The sequence below is a fragment of the Callorhinus ursinus genome, unplaced genomic scaffold, assembly GCF_003265705.2.
Source record: "Callorhinus ursinus isolate GAN/ISIS: 27379988/994484 unplaced genomic scaffold, GSC_fseal_2.0 scaffold62, whole genome shotgun sequence".
Classification (NCBI taxonomy): Eukaryota; Metazoa; Chordata; class Mammalia; order Carnivora; family Otariidae; genus Callorhinus; species Callorhinus ursinus.
This window is the reverse complement of record NW_027397124.1, coordinates 6,790,787-6,809,735: the sequence shown is the minus strand read 5'-3', so window position 1 is coordinate 6,809,735 and position 18,949 is coordinate 6,790,787. Positions and strand designations below refer to the sequence as shown.

Sequence of the window (18,949 nt, the reverse complement as noted above, 5' to 3'; positions counted from 1 at the left end):
TTCCCGGATACCAGTCTTCCACTAGAAGCTGGTTTCTTCTGTCTTGCAGCCCCGGGGAAGGCATTTCTGCCCATAAGAAGACAGTCTTCCTATAGCTTGGTAGTAGCGGCATTTCCAGAGGGATGGGCAAAGGGACCAGTGACACAGGCTCTGAAAGGGAGCAACACTCAGAGGAAAGAAACATGGCAAAGCCATCTCCCTTCCCTCTTGCCTCTTCAAGAGCCTTTTCTTTCTTCTTTCTTCCTTTCCTTTTTTAAGGAAAAGAAGATATGAGTTAGTATTAAATGTGGCAAGAAGGGAAATGAGTATCTCTACACCGGTGACTATGAGTCTGAGTATGTGGGCCTGTTAGGGTCTAAGGTCATAGAACTCAATATTAAAGTTGGCTCCACAATCAAAATTCACATTTATGTGAATCCATAGAACTCTTTGTAACCTAAGTAAAAAAAAAAAATAGTATAAGCAAATTTAGCAAACAGTTATTATTACTATTATTATTATTCTGAATATGGCAAAAAAAGTACTAACCTGTTCTCCGGGGAGAAAAGTAACTCTAGCAATAACTAGATCACGTGAGGTGTTTTTCATGGGGTAATACAACTTCTTCAGAAAAGTGTAGACTTCCATGGCATCACACACACGTGGTGATGGTCTTCGGGGGAGGTTCTCCAGTTATAGCACACCTAAGAGCTTGTAAAAGAGGCGGATTCCTGAATCCCACCCCTACATAGTCCAATTCAATAAGTCGGCAGGTAAAGCCCAGAACTCTTGTATTGTAATAATCTCGCCAAATGCTTCTCAGGAAAGAGTCAGGTCCCTGGACCAACTTTAGAAAGCCTAGCCTCCCAAAAAGAGAAAAAACACTCAGGCTAGAATATATGAAGTCAAACTGCAGCCACAAAAGCTGGTGTTCACACATTTTCAAAACATTTATTTGCAAGCCCTTGTGCATGAGGTTAAATCTAATTGACCATTCAAGTTCCCAAAAGAGCAGCAATCGCTTAGGGAAAAAAACAAATCTTACAGGAAAGAGAAAAGTTGTCAATGCTACTCATTTACATAAAACATTTCAGAGAGTGGTGAAGAAGATACAGAGCTCTTTCCCTGAATTGCAACTCTGTAGCTCAGAGCTCTAGGTAATTCACCAAATAGAAGGTGTTCTTATAGCCCTGATGGAAATGTTCCCTATGATTTCAGGCTTGACCAAAAGTCCTCTGTGTAGTCTAAGGCGCCTGAATTACTCTCTTTGAGGATCTTTGATAGTTTTTTTGGGGGGGGGGAGGAGATTATTTTTTATTTTTTAAAGATTTTATTTATTTGTCAGAGAGAGAGCACAAGCAGGGGGAGTGGCAGGCAGAGGGAGAAGCAGATGCCTGCTTAGCAAGGAGCCTCACACAGGACTTGATGCCAGGACCCTGGGATCATGACCTGAGCCGAAGGCAGACACTTGAGCAACTCAGCCACCCAGGCGTCCCTGGGTTTTTTTTTTAATATTGTTAAAATATTATATTTTTCCTTCAGACCGAGGAGGAGACAGACACACAGAGATCGACCAAACTGGGACCGTGGGTCACCCCGATCACTAGTCTACCTATCTACCTTTACTTACAGCCTTTTTTTTTTTTTAACCTCGGACAAATTATTTAATTTTGCTGTGCCTCAGTTTCCTCACCCATAAAATGAGACATGATAATAGCTTATTTTATCGAATTTAAGATAAACATTTTCCCCAAATTTTAAAATCTCTGAAATCAAAGTGTACTTCACCGTGACGATGAGAAAGCATTGTATCCTAGATTAATTGGCAGCATTTTTGTTAGTGGTGCATAAAATAAGGGGGTGTTTTATAACAATGGTATCTTAGACTGGATGAAATATGATAATAATAGCTCTATCCTAGGGTTTTGTGGGGGGTTAACTGAGTCAAGAAACAAAATGTTTAGAACCATGACTAGCTTAATTCACTTAATAAATTAATCTATTAGCATTATAATCTGTGGATGGATTATAAATTAACTAGTGTCTCCTTGTTGAACCTTTAGATTGTCTCCAATAATATCCCTACATTATATACTGCATTGAACGTAAACTTTTATGTGCCTCTCTAATCCTAGAAGTGGAATTATGAGGTCAACAAGCATGAACATATTGAAGGGATGGACTTATAATCACGGTGGCTAGAAAGTCAGTCAAACTAGGGTTAGAAGAAAAAAAAGGAAAGCCAAAACCAAACAAAAGCCTGGGTTAGAGTTACTACTTTGTGATCTTGGTCATTTTACTTAATCTTTCTACATCTGTTTTTGCATCTATAAAATAAGGATAATAATATCACTCACAGGCATATTGTGAGGTTTAAATAAGATGATGTGATTAGACATAATACAGCATAGGCTCATAGTGAGTTCCAATTCAGTGCAAGCAATTTTTATTAAGACATTGAGATACCAGTAGCATTACATGGTGGCATTCTAGCTTTGGATGAATATGACCACCAGTTCTCAACAGTGTCCCCCTGTGGCCATAATGGAAATAGCAGCAGCAGAAAATTGTGTGTAGTCAGAAATGATCAGATTCATCAGTTCTTCTGGTGGTGTTGACAGGACTGTCTATTTGGAAGGCAGAAGCCTGAGCCTAGGATTCGTGAGTGATCCAAGATAGACAGACTCAGGAAACAGTGAATGTTGCCAATCTGAATATGAGGGCCTAAGCGATTGCTTTAAATATTGAAAGACGATCTCATATATGAACTGATGAAGAGTTCAGCATCATTTCTACGGATACATCATAGGAACAGCTTATCTCTCTGAATAATATAACCATGAAAAAATCACTTTGGCAATTTTATTTGGGCCATATAAATCCTGGCGAACTCTAAGACTGAATTTTAGTGAATGGTTGGGATTGGCATCCTGATATCCAAGCTATTATTCGTGAAAGGCCTCTGGGCTTGAACTTCTGGATAAATGGGATGCTTAGAGCTTAGAAAGACAATTAGAAGTGATCATATAATGATCACGTTGAATATATTCAACAACTGGCTTGTCAGGTAATAGATTTACATATTTCATTAATTTTATTTCAGAGAACATCATGTCAACCTTAATTCTGTGGCTTCTACAACTTACTCCTAAAGGTCAAATAAGAGAAATATGATTTTAAAATAAGCTTTTACTATCTTAAGTATATGAATATCTAGAAGTATAGAGCTATAAGTGACAGTTTTGAAAAATTACTGTCAGTAGCAAAACCATAAAACCCCAAAGATATAGATGTAGATGGTCAGTTTGAATTATAATAAATTTAGAATTTATAATTATAAAGGTTTATATGATTTTTAAGTTTAGTTTGACTGTATTTAGGAATTTATATAATCACTTAATTAACAAAGTGATATGGAAGGTCTAACATGTTCAAAGGTACTTCCTTTTTCTCCCCTAAATATGCATGATACAAAATCTAAAAGTGACAAAAATGTAAACGATGAAAAGTAATTCTCCCTGGCTCCCCTGATAATTAGATATTCAATTTCTCTCTCTTGAAGCAAATGGTAGATCTGAAAGCATTTTACATTTTTAATTAAGAAGTGTTTTAAATCTTTAAAATAAAATTCAGAATTACAACATTTTTTAAATATAAAAATTTAAAGGAACAAAAGGTATAAGTAATCCCCTTCTCACAGTTGGTCCCATCTCCAAAGTCAATCAAAGCCACCAGTTTTTTGTGTATCTTTCCACAAATAGTTCGTACACATACAAGCCAAGTGTGTGTGTGTGCATACTGTGTCCTACCCTTTGTTTGTTTTAGTTAGCATTTACACAATGTATCTTGAAGATAGTTTCAGATCAGTAAATAAAGATGCTCCTCGTTCGTTTAGGTTATTTTGTTATCTCTTGCTGTAAGAAAGCAGCTGCAAGATCAAGCAAGGATATACAATACATTTATAAAAGTAGAATTGTTGGATCAGAGGTTTCATGCATTTGCAATTCTGGTAAGTATTGCCAAACTATCTGAAGGATGCTTTAAAAAGTTGTTCTTTAAGTACCTAAAAGAAACTCAAGAGTTGCATTTTAATCTTCACTGCAAATCCTGGTTTCGTATAACGGAAAGCTAACTGTAGTCTCAATCTCTGTCCAAACTATCTTAACTCCAAATTGGTAGAATATTTATAAATTCTTTAAGTTTTAAAGCACGTAAAATTATAATAAAAAGTCTGCTTTCTTTAAGGGGGCAAATGGAAGAAAAGGATGATCAGACTGGTTGAAATGCGAAGCGACAAGCAAGCTTATGAATATACATCCTTTGTCAGAACAAGTCTGTTTAAAATTTTCTTGTTCATAATTCAACGAATTGTGAACCTACTCTGTTCTTACTGCTGGAGAAACAGGATGAATAAGTCACAGTCCCTAATGTCAAAAATTGCTCACAACCAGGGGCGCCTGGGTGGCTCAGTTGGTCAAAGCGACTGCCTTCGGCTCAGGTCATGGTCCCGGAGTCCCGGGATCGAGTCCCACATCAGGCTCCCTGCTCAGCAGGAAGTCTGCTTCTCCCTCTGACCCTCCTCCCTCTCGTGCCTTCTATCTCTCATTCTCTCTCTCTCTCAGATAAATAAATAAAATCTTTAAAAAAAAATTGCTCACAACCTTGAGTGGGTGTGCCTGTGTGTTTACCACTCTGGTCAGTTACACTGGCTCCCTCCTTCCCTCTTCACTGCAGCATACCTTTTGGGGAACATCTGCTTTCTACTTCTTTATCCCTTTTAGCATTTTACCTCTAGACCAAAGTAATCTACTGACTAGTCTATTTTCCTCAGCAGAGAATGGACTCCATGAGGGCAGAAACACTTGCTTTAAGAAACTCTTTGGTTTTTTATTTTTATTTTTGTTTGTTTGTTTTGAGAGAGAGAGTGCACAAGCAGAGGGAGGGGCAGAGGGAGAGGAAGAGAGTGAATCTCAAGCAGGCTCCACACTCAGCACAGAGCTGGATGTGGGGCTCGATCTCAGGACTCCGAGATCATGACCTGAGCTGGAATCAAGAGTCCGACGCTTAAGCTACTGAGCCCGCCCAGGCGCCCCAAGAAACTCTTGATGTAAGTCTTGTATAACCTTATAGTACTGGCACATAATTTTAAGGGAATAGGTCTGAATTCTAAGTCTCTGTGTTATGATGAAACAGAAGATCCTGTGTTCCTCTTTCTGCAGTTTAGCAGACACAAGGGACAAAAGCAAGATGTTGAATTCCTTTCCTTAAGGACATGTAGAGCAGGTTCCTGGTAGAGGTAGGACTAGAATCCAGCCTCCTGACTCCCAGGTCAGTGCTCTTTGTCTCTCTTGACACTTGTGCCTGATCTTCAGTTCACATCCAGGGACTGCCCTTGTGCCAGGTGCTAGGCTGAGCCTGGAGGTGCAGAGCTATGAGATGTGCTCTTTGGACTGACTGACTAACTGAATGAATGAATAAAAATATATATCTCTGTTTACCTGATAACTAAGTCAGTTTTTCTACATGTATTTGTCTAAAGCAAGTGAAAGGGGTTTCTGAGTTTTCCTCGCTCATGTGAAATAAAAGGTTGGGCAAAGTCAACCACTTCATTTACCAAGAGCCATTTATCCAGAGGGGTCTCCCCTTGTTAGATGATGTGATTGCACTAGAAAGCAGTGAAAACGTTCAGTTAAGTCTTCTACTGAACACCCAGGCATTTAATAAAGGAGCTCAAGAAGTCTCCAGGATGAGAGCTGTATCTCTCAGATGAGAAGGCAGGAATCTCGGGCATCTGGGAACGAGGGGAGAGCATAAGATTCATGGACTGCCAATCCAATTTTACTTAAAGATGATTTGAAAGGAAAAATAAAGTAATTCAACTGTATGGTGAGAAAAGCATTATTTTTCTACTGTTCCAAATATATAAATATTTAGAGAATGCAAAATTTCCTTGATCTTAAAGATAAAAGATACGATTTCACAGAAATTGAAAAATTGCATTGGTGCATATCTTTCTAAAGTCCCAGTGTTTGCTTTCCTGAGTTTGCTTTTCTCTGCTAGTAAAATTTTCCCTGGCACCTCTGTTTGCTGAGCTGTTCTTAGCTGATATATTTGGCTTTGAACATGAAAATCCTTCTTGGTGACTCGAACAGGAAACTAGGATCTGAAAAGAGGTAAGGTAACCATATAATTTATTGTCCAACTGGAACACTTTTGAGAGTGAAAGACAGTGTTTCTTTTTCTTTTTTTTTTTTAAGATTTTATTTATGTATTTGACAGAGAGAGACACAGTGAGAGAGGGAACACAAGCAGGGGGTGGGCAGAGGGAGAAACAGGCTTCCCGCTGAGCAAGGAGCCCGATGCGGGGCTTGATCCCAGAATCCTGGGATCATGACCTGAGCCAAAGGCAGACGCTTAACGACTGAACCACCCAGGTGCCCCAAGACAGTGTTTCAATAATTACATGGTCACAAATAATGCATATGGTCTCTGAGCCCTAAATCACACATGTTCACTTTTTATCAAAGACTAGCTTAACTTACAGTAAGTATTTTAGTAGCATGTGAAATGTACACACAATATTTTGCTCCTTTCCTATTGGCTTCCCAATCTGCGTAGGAATCTTTTTTCTTTTTAATAATGCAACAAATATATTTGTTTTTTAAGATGGCAATATGTTAAAAGTCCCTCATTTCTGTGCACCTAAGCCTCTGATTTGCCTCCTCATAGGGAGCTGTCACTGCTGACAGTTTGGAGAGTGTCCTTCCAGACATTTCCAACGCTATATTTCACGGGATCTCTCAAACAAGAGATGGGTCTGTTGGCTTCATGATGTGAAATGCATTGAATCTGATTGATGACTATGGTCTGATGTCACAATAATATTGATAATAACTATCAGTATAGGGCAGGCTTATTAGTTTGCTAGTCCTGCTCTTAGCAAAATGGCACCATCGAGGTGGCTTGAAATAACAGAAATGTATTGTCCTACAGTCTGGAAGGCTAGAAATCCAAACTCAAGTGTTGGCTCTGAGTTCCCTCTGAAACCTATAGGGGAATCCTTCCTTGTCTCTCCCTAGCTTCTGTGGTTTGCTGGAAATCTTTGGCATTGTTTGGCTTGGAGCCACACAACTACAGTCTCTGCCTTGTCAACATATGGCATTCTTTCTATGTCTCTATCTTCACATGTCCATATTCTTATAAGGACACCAGTGGCATTGGATTAGGGGCCCACAGGACTCCAGTATGACTTCATCTTAACTAATTACATCTACAACAACCCTATTTCCAAATAAGGTCATATTCTGAGGTACAGGGGCTAGGACTTGAACATATCTTTTTTGGAGGACACAATTCAGTCCTTAGCAGTCAATAAACTTTGTAAATGAAAAAATTAAGGCTACCGTCTGTAACAAATATTCAGTGATATCCAGAAGTCTGATTTCTTTCTTCCCATGTTCAAGAGACTCTATGTGGGCAATTCTTGATAGACATAGAGAAAGCTGAATGAACTGACCTCAGCTAGTAGAACCTCCAACTCTTTGACAAAGATTTATTTGCGCTAGCCTTTTCAAAAGAGAAATCATTAACAAGAAAATAATCAGATATCATGGGTATAACGTTTTATTAAATATTGAATAGATACAAAATGGTATTTACAAATATGTGTATGGTAAGAAGAATTCTAATACAATGAACACCTGTGGCCCCACCACACAGTTTAAAAAATAAAACATTACCATATCTTTGAAATGTCCTATATGGGATTTTTTAATGGTAAAGTTAATATATTGACACATGCTTATTGTAAACAAAAATTGTATATAATTAGAATTCTATGATGTAAAAATTTGAAGTCTTTTCAAGCCAGAGGTACCCTCTAGACAAAGTAACTCACTCTTTGTAATAAAGGAAGAGAGTTTCATGGTATGTCTGTACCCTAGTTGATGTAACCAATGATTGATGTTGGAGTTATTTCCATTTTTTTGCCTTAACAATTAATGCTGCAGTGAACTTCCTTGTATATATAACCTTGCACACTTGTGCAAGTATATTTATAAGGTAAATTCCTAGAAGTGGAAATGTTGGTAAAAGTCATGAATGTGTTTTTTAAACTTACATAATTTGAGTTAGTTTTTGATACATCCCATTAAAATGCTTCCAAGTAAAAGAATTGTTGCACCAGTCTTCAGAAAATGAGAACAAGTCAGCACTTGAACCCAGATTTAATATTGTGGACTGTAATCTAGTTGACTATATCACATACAAAGATGATCTCAGTTCACAAAGGAGATCAGGGAAAGCCCCAAGATGCGAGGTCACTTGCTGGAATTTCCTGGGGCAAGTACTTTACTATTATGATCAACAGTGATCATTTAACAAAGTTAAATTTAACAAGTTCATTTAACAAACATACCACCTACCTGTATCATCTCCATATAGTCCATATTCCTAGTCCAGTCCCTTCAGTAGGGAACTAGACTACATCCTCTCTCAAGAACTACTAAAGGACATAGCTCAGCAATTTTCTCTTCTGTCTCCCATAATACCTATTTTCTATCTCTACTGGGATTGTTTGGATCAATGTACAAATATGTTATTTCTTCTTCCTACCCCATTTCTCTATTCACCTTAGTAGTAAGATCCCTAAAATAATTTTCTGTACTATCTGTTTTAATTTTTCTCCTCTCATTCATACTTGAACCAATTCCAGTTGTGTTTTCATATCCATCTTCCATTAAAACTGCTTTTACCAAGAATATTAGTGACCTCCATATTTCTTGCAAAATCTTTCTCTATGTACTCATCACTACTGACATACTCCATATTTTAGTTACTGAATGTCTCTCCCTACTAAAAGATAAGCTCCATAAGGCAGGGATTTTATCTGGATTTTTTTTTTCATTTTATCTCCAGCACTTAGAACATTGCCCATAGTAATAAATCAATAATACCTGCCCAATAAATATACTTACTTGAGCTTATGCTGTACTTGAGGAAAGACAGATACATATATAATGTCAGATGGTAAAATATGCTATCAAGAAAGAGCAGGTAAGGAGAATGGGGAATACTATGCCATACTTGGGGGTAAAAGCATTGTTATTTTATAACGTGATCCAAAAATGTTTCTCTAGTGAGGCAACATTTGAACAGAGACCTGAAGGAAGAAGGGAATAAGCCATATGGGAGAAAAACAACCAAGGAAGAGAATACAGCAAGTGCTAATGCCCTGAGGTGCAAATTTTCTTGGATTTCTGAGAAATATCAAGGAGACTGGTATAGGAAGAGCAGAGTAGATGAGGCACAGAGTGCCAGGAAATGTGACCTAGAAGAATTGGGAGGCTCATTTATATCAGATCTTGTAAGATTTTAGCTTTTACTATGGAGTGGGAAAGAAGTCCCTGGAGCATTTTGAAAAGAATGACATAATCACAACACTGTAGCCAGAGGGCTGAGAACAGACTATATGGAGTGCACTAGAAAGAGGCAAACCAGTTAAGAGGTTAGAGCAAAAATATAGGTAAGCTGAATACAGCAACATGTAAAAAGGATTATACACCATGACCAGTGGGATTATTGCAGGAATGCAAGATTGGTTTAACACCTGAAGATTAATTAATGTAATATACCATATTAAAAGAATGCAAGACAAAAGCATAAGATCATCTTGATAGATGCAGGAAAAAAACAAAACAAAATAAAAAAACAATCCAACACCCTTTCATTGATAAAAATGCTTAACAAACAGTAAGGGAAGGGAACTTCTTCAACCTGGTAAAAGGATCTACAAAACACCCACAACTGGGGCGCCTGGGTGGCTCAGTTGGTTAAGCAACTGCCTTCGGCTCAGGTCATGATCCTGGAGTCCCGGGATCGAGTCCCACATCGGGCTCCCTGCTCAGCAGGGAGTCTGCTTCTCCCTCTGACCCTCTGCCCTCTCATGCTCGCTCGCTCGCTCTCTCTCATTCTCTCTCTCTCAAATAAATAAATAAAATCTCTAAAAAAAAAAATAAAAAAAAAATAAAACACCCACAACTAATATCATAAACTATAAGAAAAGACTGGATGCTTTTCCACTAAGAACAGGAACAATACAGGATGTGCATTCTTACCACCTCTATTCAACATTGTACTGGAGGTTCTAGCCAGAGTAATTAGGTAAGTAAATGAAATAAAAGCTTCCAAACTGTAAAGGAAGAAGTAAAACTATCTCTTTGCCGATGGCATGAAGTTATATATAGAAAAATCTAATGCAGCTACCAAAAAACTATTAGAACTAAAACTGAGTTATCAAGGTTACTGGATACACTGTTAACATACAAAAATCAATTGTGTTTCTATTGCAATGAACATTCTATTGAATGTTCTATCTACTTGCAATGAATAACCCATAAACAAAATTAAGAAAACAATTTCATTTATAGTAGCATCATAAAGAATACTTAGAAATAAATTTAATAAGATTCATACACTGAAAACTGGAAAACATTGTTGAAAGAAATTAAAGAACTAAATAAATAGAAGGGCCTTCCATGTTCATGTTTTAGATTTAACGTTGTTAAGATGACAATACTCCTGAAATTGATCTACAGATTCCACACAATTCCTATCAAAATCTCATTTGCCTTTTGGGCAGCAACTGAGAAGCTGATCATAAATTCATATGGAAATCTAGAGACCTGATATAACCAAAACAATCTTGGAAAAGAAGAACAAGTTTGGAAAACTCATACTTTCTGATTTTAAAACTTACTACAAAGCTACATTGATCAAGTAGTGTGGTACTGGTGTAAGGACAGACATATAGATTAATGAAATAGAATTTAGAATCCAGAAATAAGTCCGGGTATCTATGATCAACTGACTTAAACAAATATGCCAATACCATTTAATGGGCAAAGGAGAGTCTTTTAAACAAATAGTACTGGGACAATTTGAATATCCACAAGCAAAACCATGAAATTGGAGGCCTACCTCATACCATATATAAAAATTTACTCAAAATTGATCAAAGACCTAAATGTAAGAACTAAAAATATTAACATCTTAGAAGCAAACATAGGGGTAAATCTTCACAACCTCAGGTTAGGCAATGTTTCTTAGATATGACACTAAAACACAAGCAACAAAAGAAAAAAAAATAAAGAAATTAGATTTCATCAAAATTAACTTGTATGTTTCAAAGGACACCATCAAAAAAGTGAAGTTCAACCCACAATATAGGATCAACTGTTTGCAAATAGTATATCTGATAAGGACTTATATCCAGAATATATAAAGAACTCTTAAAACAGTAGTAAAAATCCAATTAAAAATGGGCAAAAGATCCGAATAGATATTTCTTCAAATACACAAATAACCAATAATCACATGAAAAGAGCTCATCATTCATCAAATACAAATCAAAAGTGAGATACTACTCATACCCATTAGTGTGGCTATTAAAAAAAAACACAGGTGCTCGCTTTGGCAGCACATATATTAAAAAAAAACACAGAAGGAGCACCTGGGTGGCTCAGTTGGTTAAGCGACTGCCTTCGGCTCAGGTCATGATCCTGGAGTCCCGGGATCAAGTCCCACATCGGGCTCCCTGCTTGGGGGGGGGGGGGGGGGTCTGCTTCTCCCTCTGACCCTCCCCCCTCTCATGCTGTCTCTCTCTCTCTCTCATTCTCTCTCTAATAAATAAATAAAATCTTTAAAAAAAAAACAGAAAATAACAAATATTGGCAAGAATGTGCAGAAATTGGAAACTTCTTACCCTACTAGTGGGAATGAAAATGGTGCAGCTGTTTTGGAAAAGAGGCTGACATTTCCTCCAAAGATTAAACATAGAGTTGCCATGTGGCCCAGCACTTCCACTCATAGGTATATGCCCAAGAGAAGTGAAAGCATATGTTCACACAAAAACTGTTACATGAATGTTCATAATAGCATTATTTATAATAGCCAAAAGGTAGAAACAGCAGAAATGGACAACCATATGCAGCATATCCATGGTTAAAAATAAGACAACAGGCCCCAGTCACTTGTTTAAACCCCATGTAACCAAACCAAGACTTAATTTGTTTCAACTCTCCCAGAAATGGAATCTTAAGCCAGTCAATCAGGAATCACCGGATCAGCACTAGCTAATTAATTTGCCTGATAGGACTGGGACATCCCCTAAAGGAAAGTAACTTTGCAATAACCAACAGGCTTTTTGCTTAGTTTAACTTCCTTGTTCCTGCTCTCGTCTGCCTATAAAAGTCTTTTGTTTTTACTTTCAAGTCTTCAGGCTATAAGAGTCCTTTCTATCTGCTGGATTGGACGTTGCCTGATTTGAATTGTTTTTTTCCTCAAATAATCTCTTAAAATTTTTAATATGCCTCAATTTATCTTTTAACACCATGTAATGGAATGTTATTTTTGGTCACAGGAAACAATGAAGTACTGGGGCACCTGGGTGGCTCAGTCATTAAGCTTCTGCCTTCGGCTCAGGTCATGATCCCAGGGTCCTGGAATCGAGCCCCGCATCGGGCTCCCTGCTCCGCGGGAAGCCTGCTTCTCCCTCTCCCACTCCCCCTGCTTGTGTTCCCTCTCTCGCTATGTCTCTCTGTCAAATAAATAAAATAAAATCTTAAAAAAAAAAAAGAATGAAGTACTAATAGATACCGCAACATGGAAGAACCTTGAAAGTATTACATCAAGTGAATGAAGCCAGTCCCAAAAACCACATGTTGCATGATTCTATTTATACGAAATGACTAGAATAGGCAACAGCATGGAGACAAAAAGGAGATAAATGGTTATTTAGGGCTGGGGGGAGTGAGGGGATTGGGGGAGTGATAGCTAATGGGCAGGAGGTTTCTTTTGGAGGTGATGAAAAGCTTCTAAAAATGGTTATGGTGATTGTTGTGCAACTTTGTAAATATACCAGCAACCACTGAATGGTACACAAAAAGGGATGAGCTGTGTAGCATGTGAACTAAATCTCAATAAACTTGTTACAAGAAAAAAAGAAAAACTTTGTACCCGATAATCTAGGTTTAACTCCCATCTCTGCTCCCGACTGGCTATGTAACTTGAGAAATGTTACTTAACTGCCGTATGTCCTAATCTCCCCCATAAATAAATGGAGATAATAATGGTTCCTATCTCACAGGGTTGTTGTAGGGATTAAGAGTCAATACAAATAGAGCACAACAGTGTCTGTTAAAGACAAAGTGTTCTCATTTATTATACTCTAAGTATAGATTCCCAAGTCAGTGCTCCTTCCTCATGACCTTGCTCTCTGGTTCTATTTTCAGGACTATTTTAAAGAGCAGGTGGTGGGCTCGTTCTATTGGGGGAGTCTTTTAGAGAACTGTGGGAGAGCGGAAAAGAAACAGGTCCAAAAGCAAAGGCATCTTTAGTCGGCAGCTTTCGCCTAGTTTGACCCTCTAGGCTTCCCATTCCTTTCGCTCCAGCGCGCATGCGCGGGAGCCCGCGCCCTTTCGCCTTCCTGCTTCTGTTAGTTTGACAATGGCGGCTCGCGGCGTGGTGATGTTGGCCCGTTTACCCCTATGTGCTCAGAGAAGTCAAGTCCTGCGTCCTACTCACAGGCTTTTCAGTTGCCCAGGAACTGTGGCCGCAGACGTTAAGAGAGAAGAGCAGTCCTCGAGGAACGTGGAGACAGGTGATGGCGCCGTGTTCTCGGTTTGCTCTGTATCGGCGACCCACCGCGGGCGAGGGAAGGGGAGAGAGACTGGGATCGTGGGCGAGCGCGTGGTTTGTGCATGGAGCCTTTGGCAATAGGGTGAGGCTGTGTCCCGTCCTCCTCTAATCTCATCAGGGGAACGCAGGGCCGCTCCTTGCTCATGGTGGTAGTGGGGTGGGTGGTGTTTCTTTGAGGACGCCTGTGTACAGTAATGAAAGTATTTAAATATTTGTGAAGTTCAGGCTAAGAGAACGGCTTGCTAATATTTTATAATTTGGCAGAACAACGTTCCCAATGAAAACAGTGATGCCACACATCGGTCAGTTGCTAAATTTACAAACGTATCTGATTTTACAAGTTGTTGATGGAGGACGAGTAGTGAAGCATTAATGAATAACAGTGTTCGCGGCTCCCAAATGTGGACATTACTGCCGTTTGCTTTATTCTTTTGCCATTTTGGTAACCAGGTAACAGATGTGCATTCACCGGAACAGGCTGCTGCCCCGTAAACGTTCTAAATGTATATGCTTCTTTGTGTATTGAGAAGCCCACTATTACTGAACCCCTCTTGTGACCCAAAAGCTGCATGTATCTTATTTACAAATTTTAAAACAATCTAGCAAAGACTGTATCACCTGTCTCCACTTAACAGGTGTACAGAGAGGCTCAAAGAACTAAGTAACTTGTGCAAGGTTACATAGCTGAGTTCATTTAGACTTGGAATCAAAGTATTAAGCAATATGTTGATTTCTGCCATTTATTGGGGCTATAGTTTTAAGAGATGAAATTATTTCTGGGAATATTTTTGTAGGAAGCTAGTCAAGTAAAATGTTTCCCCCTAAAATAAATGGTAGGGTTGCTCTTCTTATCAGACTGTATAAATAAAGGTTCATATTGACACGGAGTGAGAATTGTCACTTAATATGACATTTCACTGACATACTGATTGGATTGTATTTGGTAGAAACTGCTTCTGTTAAAAATGCTCAAGGGCGCCTGGGTGGCTCAGTCGTTAAGCGTCTGCCTTTGGCTCAGGTCATGATCCCAGGGTCCTGGGATCGAGTCCCACATCGGACTCCCTGCCCAGCGGGAAGCCTGCTTCTCCCTCTCCCACTCCCCCTGCTTGTGTTCCTGCTCTCACTGTCTCTCTCTGTCAAAGAAATAAATAAAATCTTTAAAAAAAAATGCTCAAGTAACTGAAAATTTAAGTAAGGATTCTGTCAAAGAAGCTATTGTAATTTGACATCTGTACAGTGGTTTAGATTTGGGAGTTTTTTCTTACACTCTTTGAGAAATAAAACTGTAAAGTTGGTACGGAAGGAGTTATTACTGCAGTTTATAGATGAGGAAAAAGGCTAGTCCAAGTGGCGAGTTGAAACTTACCCATCTATGAAGTAGCAAAGATAAGGAAAAAACCTGATTTCAAGACTATACTCTTCGTTTCGTATGGCTTTGTTGTTTTTCTTAGGAAATGTGCTTCATTTTGTATCATAATTGGCTAAATATTCAGGGACTTTTGTGGTGCCTAACAAAATCTTTGTCTGAATTTATTTTCCATTTTTTAAAAGAGAAGAAGGTAACTGCACTTTACACTCAGAAGCATAACATTTTATAATTGGAAGGAACTTGAGAAATTTCCAGTTGAGGTTTCCATTTAGTGTGAGAACTTGTTGGAAAACGTTTCTAGTAATATTTTCTAGTAACAAGGAACACAGTATTTCATAAATCAACCAAATCCATTTTTTGGTCAGGCTCTAATGGTTGGAAAATGTTTGTAATGAGCTACGTAAGCTTAGCCTTGACATAGCTTTCATTTGGGTAGTGGAAGAGACCCCCAATTTTAAGAGTAAGAATATGCAGTGTATTATTCAGCACTCCTTGGGGTACAGGTGACAGAAGCTAACTTGAATTAGCTTAAGTAGAGGGGGGAGGGTATACCAACCCGTGTAACCAAACTTCAGAGAGAGCTAGATGCGTTAAGGTGGATAGGTATGGTCAATGTGGGGTATTATTGTTTGGTTGCCTCCTTATCTCAGATTCTTCTACACAGAGGCATAGCCACAGCAGCTTCATGTTTACATGCTTGTAGCCTTCGCCAAAAGGAAGAATAAGATCATCTTTTACCTGAATTTGAAGAAAGAACTTTTGATTGATCGCACCCCGCCCCCCCCCACCCTTTGGACCCAGAGGAGCTATCCAAAATAGTCTAATAATCTTAGCCTATCTAATGGGGTGAGGGTCAGTGTCACAGGTAGGATAACTGTGTTGACTGCCCCCCCCCACAACTCGTATAGGGGTTTTCTACAAGCAGGATGTGTTGTTACTTGAACAAGGGAGACAGATGTTAGGCAATCAGACAACAGATTAATTCTGTAAGTGGCTACTTAGCTTATTAGATGTTTGGTTTTGTGCCGTTTTTCCACCAGTTATAGACCCACTCTATCTCAAAAATTATTGTGAGATTCTAAATAGAGTGTATATGTGAAGGTGCTTGGAAAACTGAAGTGCTGCACGAATGGAGGTCTCACTGTTATATTTGAAGACAGCATTTGAGTTCTCATTAGTTTTTTTTCCAGGCTATAAATCCCACTTTATTTACAGTCATTCTCTGTCAGTTTCTAGACCTTTTACTACCCCCTCCAGATGTTCTCTGTTTGTTTTTTTTTTTTAAGATTTTATTTATTTGATAGAGAGAGAGTGCACAAGCAGGGGGAAGAGGAGAGGAAGAAGAAGCAGGTTCCCCATTGAGCAGGGAACCCGATACAGGACTCGATCCCAGGACCCTGAGATCATGACCTGAGCCGAAGGCAGACACTTAACCTACTGAGCCACCCAGGAGCCCCTCTCTGGTTCTTTAAAATCCTTTATATCCATTATGTCCAGAGTAGAACATATACTGCATATGTGGCCTTGCCAGTAAATAGTAAAGAAGTTCTGTTATCCCTTGAATTTGGATTTTTGAAAACATTTGTTTTAATAAAGTTTGGAGTTTGTTTTGTTTTGTTTTTTAAATATTTTATTTACTTGACAGAGAGACACATTGAGAGAGGGAACACAAGCAGAGGGAGTGGGAGAGGGAGAAGCAGGCCTCCTGTGGAGCAGGGAACCCAATGTGGGGCTTGATCCCAGGACCCTGGGATCATGACCTGAGCCGAAGGCAGACGCTTAACAACTGAGCCACCCAGGCGCCCCAAGTTTGGAGTTTTATATATGTTTATTCTCCCCCTATCCATATCACAGAAATTAAGACATTTCTTTGACTAATTCTGAGCGTTGATCAAATTAAACTTTTGGGCCTCTTATACGCAGCTACTCCTAGGTTAAGTTTCTTCCCCATTATGTCATTGTATCTTTATGTTGTTTTTAGTTTTAGATGCAGGACAGTATTTAGTCTTATTTTTTGTGTTAAGTTTATGCTTACCAGATTATGTCATCAATGCCATAAATTGAGTTGGTCATAAAATATGAGCACTCACTACTTTTTACTCTCAACTTTGTGTCATTGGTAGATTTGAGAAGCCTTTTGTGAGATAATAAACTACCTGAATTCTTTGTCCCCTCCTTTACAACTTTGTCTTGTCTGCATCATTTTTACCTACTGTTGTTCAAGGCCAGAACTATTAGTACTTTGGATTCTACCTCTCCTATCTTCTCAAGCACATTTCTTCATCTTTTATCAGATTTCTCTATCGATCTTAAATTCAGTCTCTCCTCCCTAGTGATCAACTGCAGGGATATACTTGCAAAAAGTGCAAAGACATTGTATGCAGATGATACTGCAGTTTTTTTGTAATAGTGAAGAAAGGAAAACCACCCAAATATTTATCAGTAGAGGATTGACTAACCTATGATGAATTAATAAGGATACTTACACAGTTGCTTAAATAATGAGGTAAACATATACAAACACAGATATCACCAATGTATTAAGTCTTTAGAAGCATATTATAAAATAGAATGTATAGTATGATTTCAGTACTTTTTAATTATGTAAAAAATGGTTCTTTGTGGAGAAATACAAATGTGTATGTTTATATATGCCTTAAAAATGTCTGGAAACATAAATAACCAAACTTAATGTTGGGTGTTATTAGGGGAAGAGAACTAGGGAAGGATTTATACTTTTACTTTATAAAATTTAACAATTTGACTTTACTTTTACAGTAAGCACTTGGACATCAGTCTAGACTCAGTAAAAACTAGAGACAAGGATATATAGGTAGTAGTTACAAAGGGAAGAAAAGCGGGTGAAGTGGTCTAGGCAGAGCCTCTATCAAAAAAAAAAAAATAGGGACAAATTGGGAGGACTGTCAATAGACTGAGATCAAAGTGAATAATAATAGTCTCTGTCCTCAATATGGAAGACATATTTTTCCATATTGTTAAATAAATACAATACCATGAATTACCTTCTTTCACAGATGTTGAAGTAAGGTAATACAGAGGTAGAGGAGAGTCTGTCCTGGAAAGTCAAAAGTCTTCACACACCTCTGGGAGGGTGAATGGGAGTTTTCGAGGCAGAAAATAAGAAAGCGGGCATTCCATTCAGAGACAGGAAGATTTTAAAAGTTCACAGTATGTGGTAGTATTGTGTATGGAGTACCTTAAGTGAACAGTGCAAAAGGAGGAAATGGTAGAAATTGACATTGAAGAGGAGCAGTGGGACAAAATGCCGATAACTATACCCACGCTGTCAGGTTTTGATCTTGAATGCAGTAGGGAAGGTACTGAAGGGTTTGAAGCAAGGAGGTCAAAAAATAAGACTTTTTAAAAAGATTAATTTATAAAGATCACTTTGGCAGCAAAGAATTGCTTGAGAAGGAAAAGACTAGTGTGAATGAGACCCGTTTAGGAATCAGGCCTTGAAATAAGAGATTGATGTTAAAGAGCTGGCATTCAGAATGGAGATGTGGACCCCTATTTAAGAGATGTGTTTTTAGCACTTAGTACAGTAAATGTAGGAAAGGTACTCAGTACCTGTTTGATCAGTTGTTGGAAATGTGGACTGTGTCAGGGCCAAGAGTTCTGTGGTGTGCCATTAGAGACTGCCTCTAGGTCTGTACTGATGAACACAGTTTAGGGTTTAGCAAGCCCTTACTGGCATTAACGCACATTTGTCTGTCTGGTCTGTGAAGATGTATTGGAGTTTGCTGAAATTAAGATAAATTAAGTGTGTTTGTAGTTTTGTAGTTTGTAGTATTCCTTGATCCATTAGTTTTATAACCTTTTGAAAAAAGAGGAGTCTAAAAGCATCTGCCAATTTCCACATGCTGATTCTATTTTCTGTACTAT

General features: G+C 38.4%; 1 protein-coding gene across 1 annotated transcript in view; it reads left to right on the top strand.

Annotated features, from left to right (window-relative positions):
- The first annotated feature begins 13,449 nt into the window (after nucleotides 1-13,449).
- The window catches only part of MTPAP (mitochondrial poly(A) polymerase), a 30,796-nt gene continuing 25,296 nt past the window's right edge, over nucleotides 13,450-18,949 (top strand). The window contains exon 1 of the mRNA XM_025885853.2: nucleotides 13,450-13,636. Within this exon, the coding sequence (XP_025741638.1) occupies nucleotides 13,483-13,636 (154 nt within the window). The 5' untranslated portion in view covers nucleotides 13,450-13,482. The remainder of the gene's footprint in view (nucleotides 13,637-18,949) is intronic.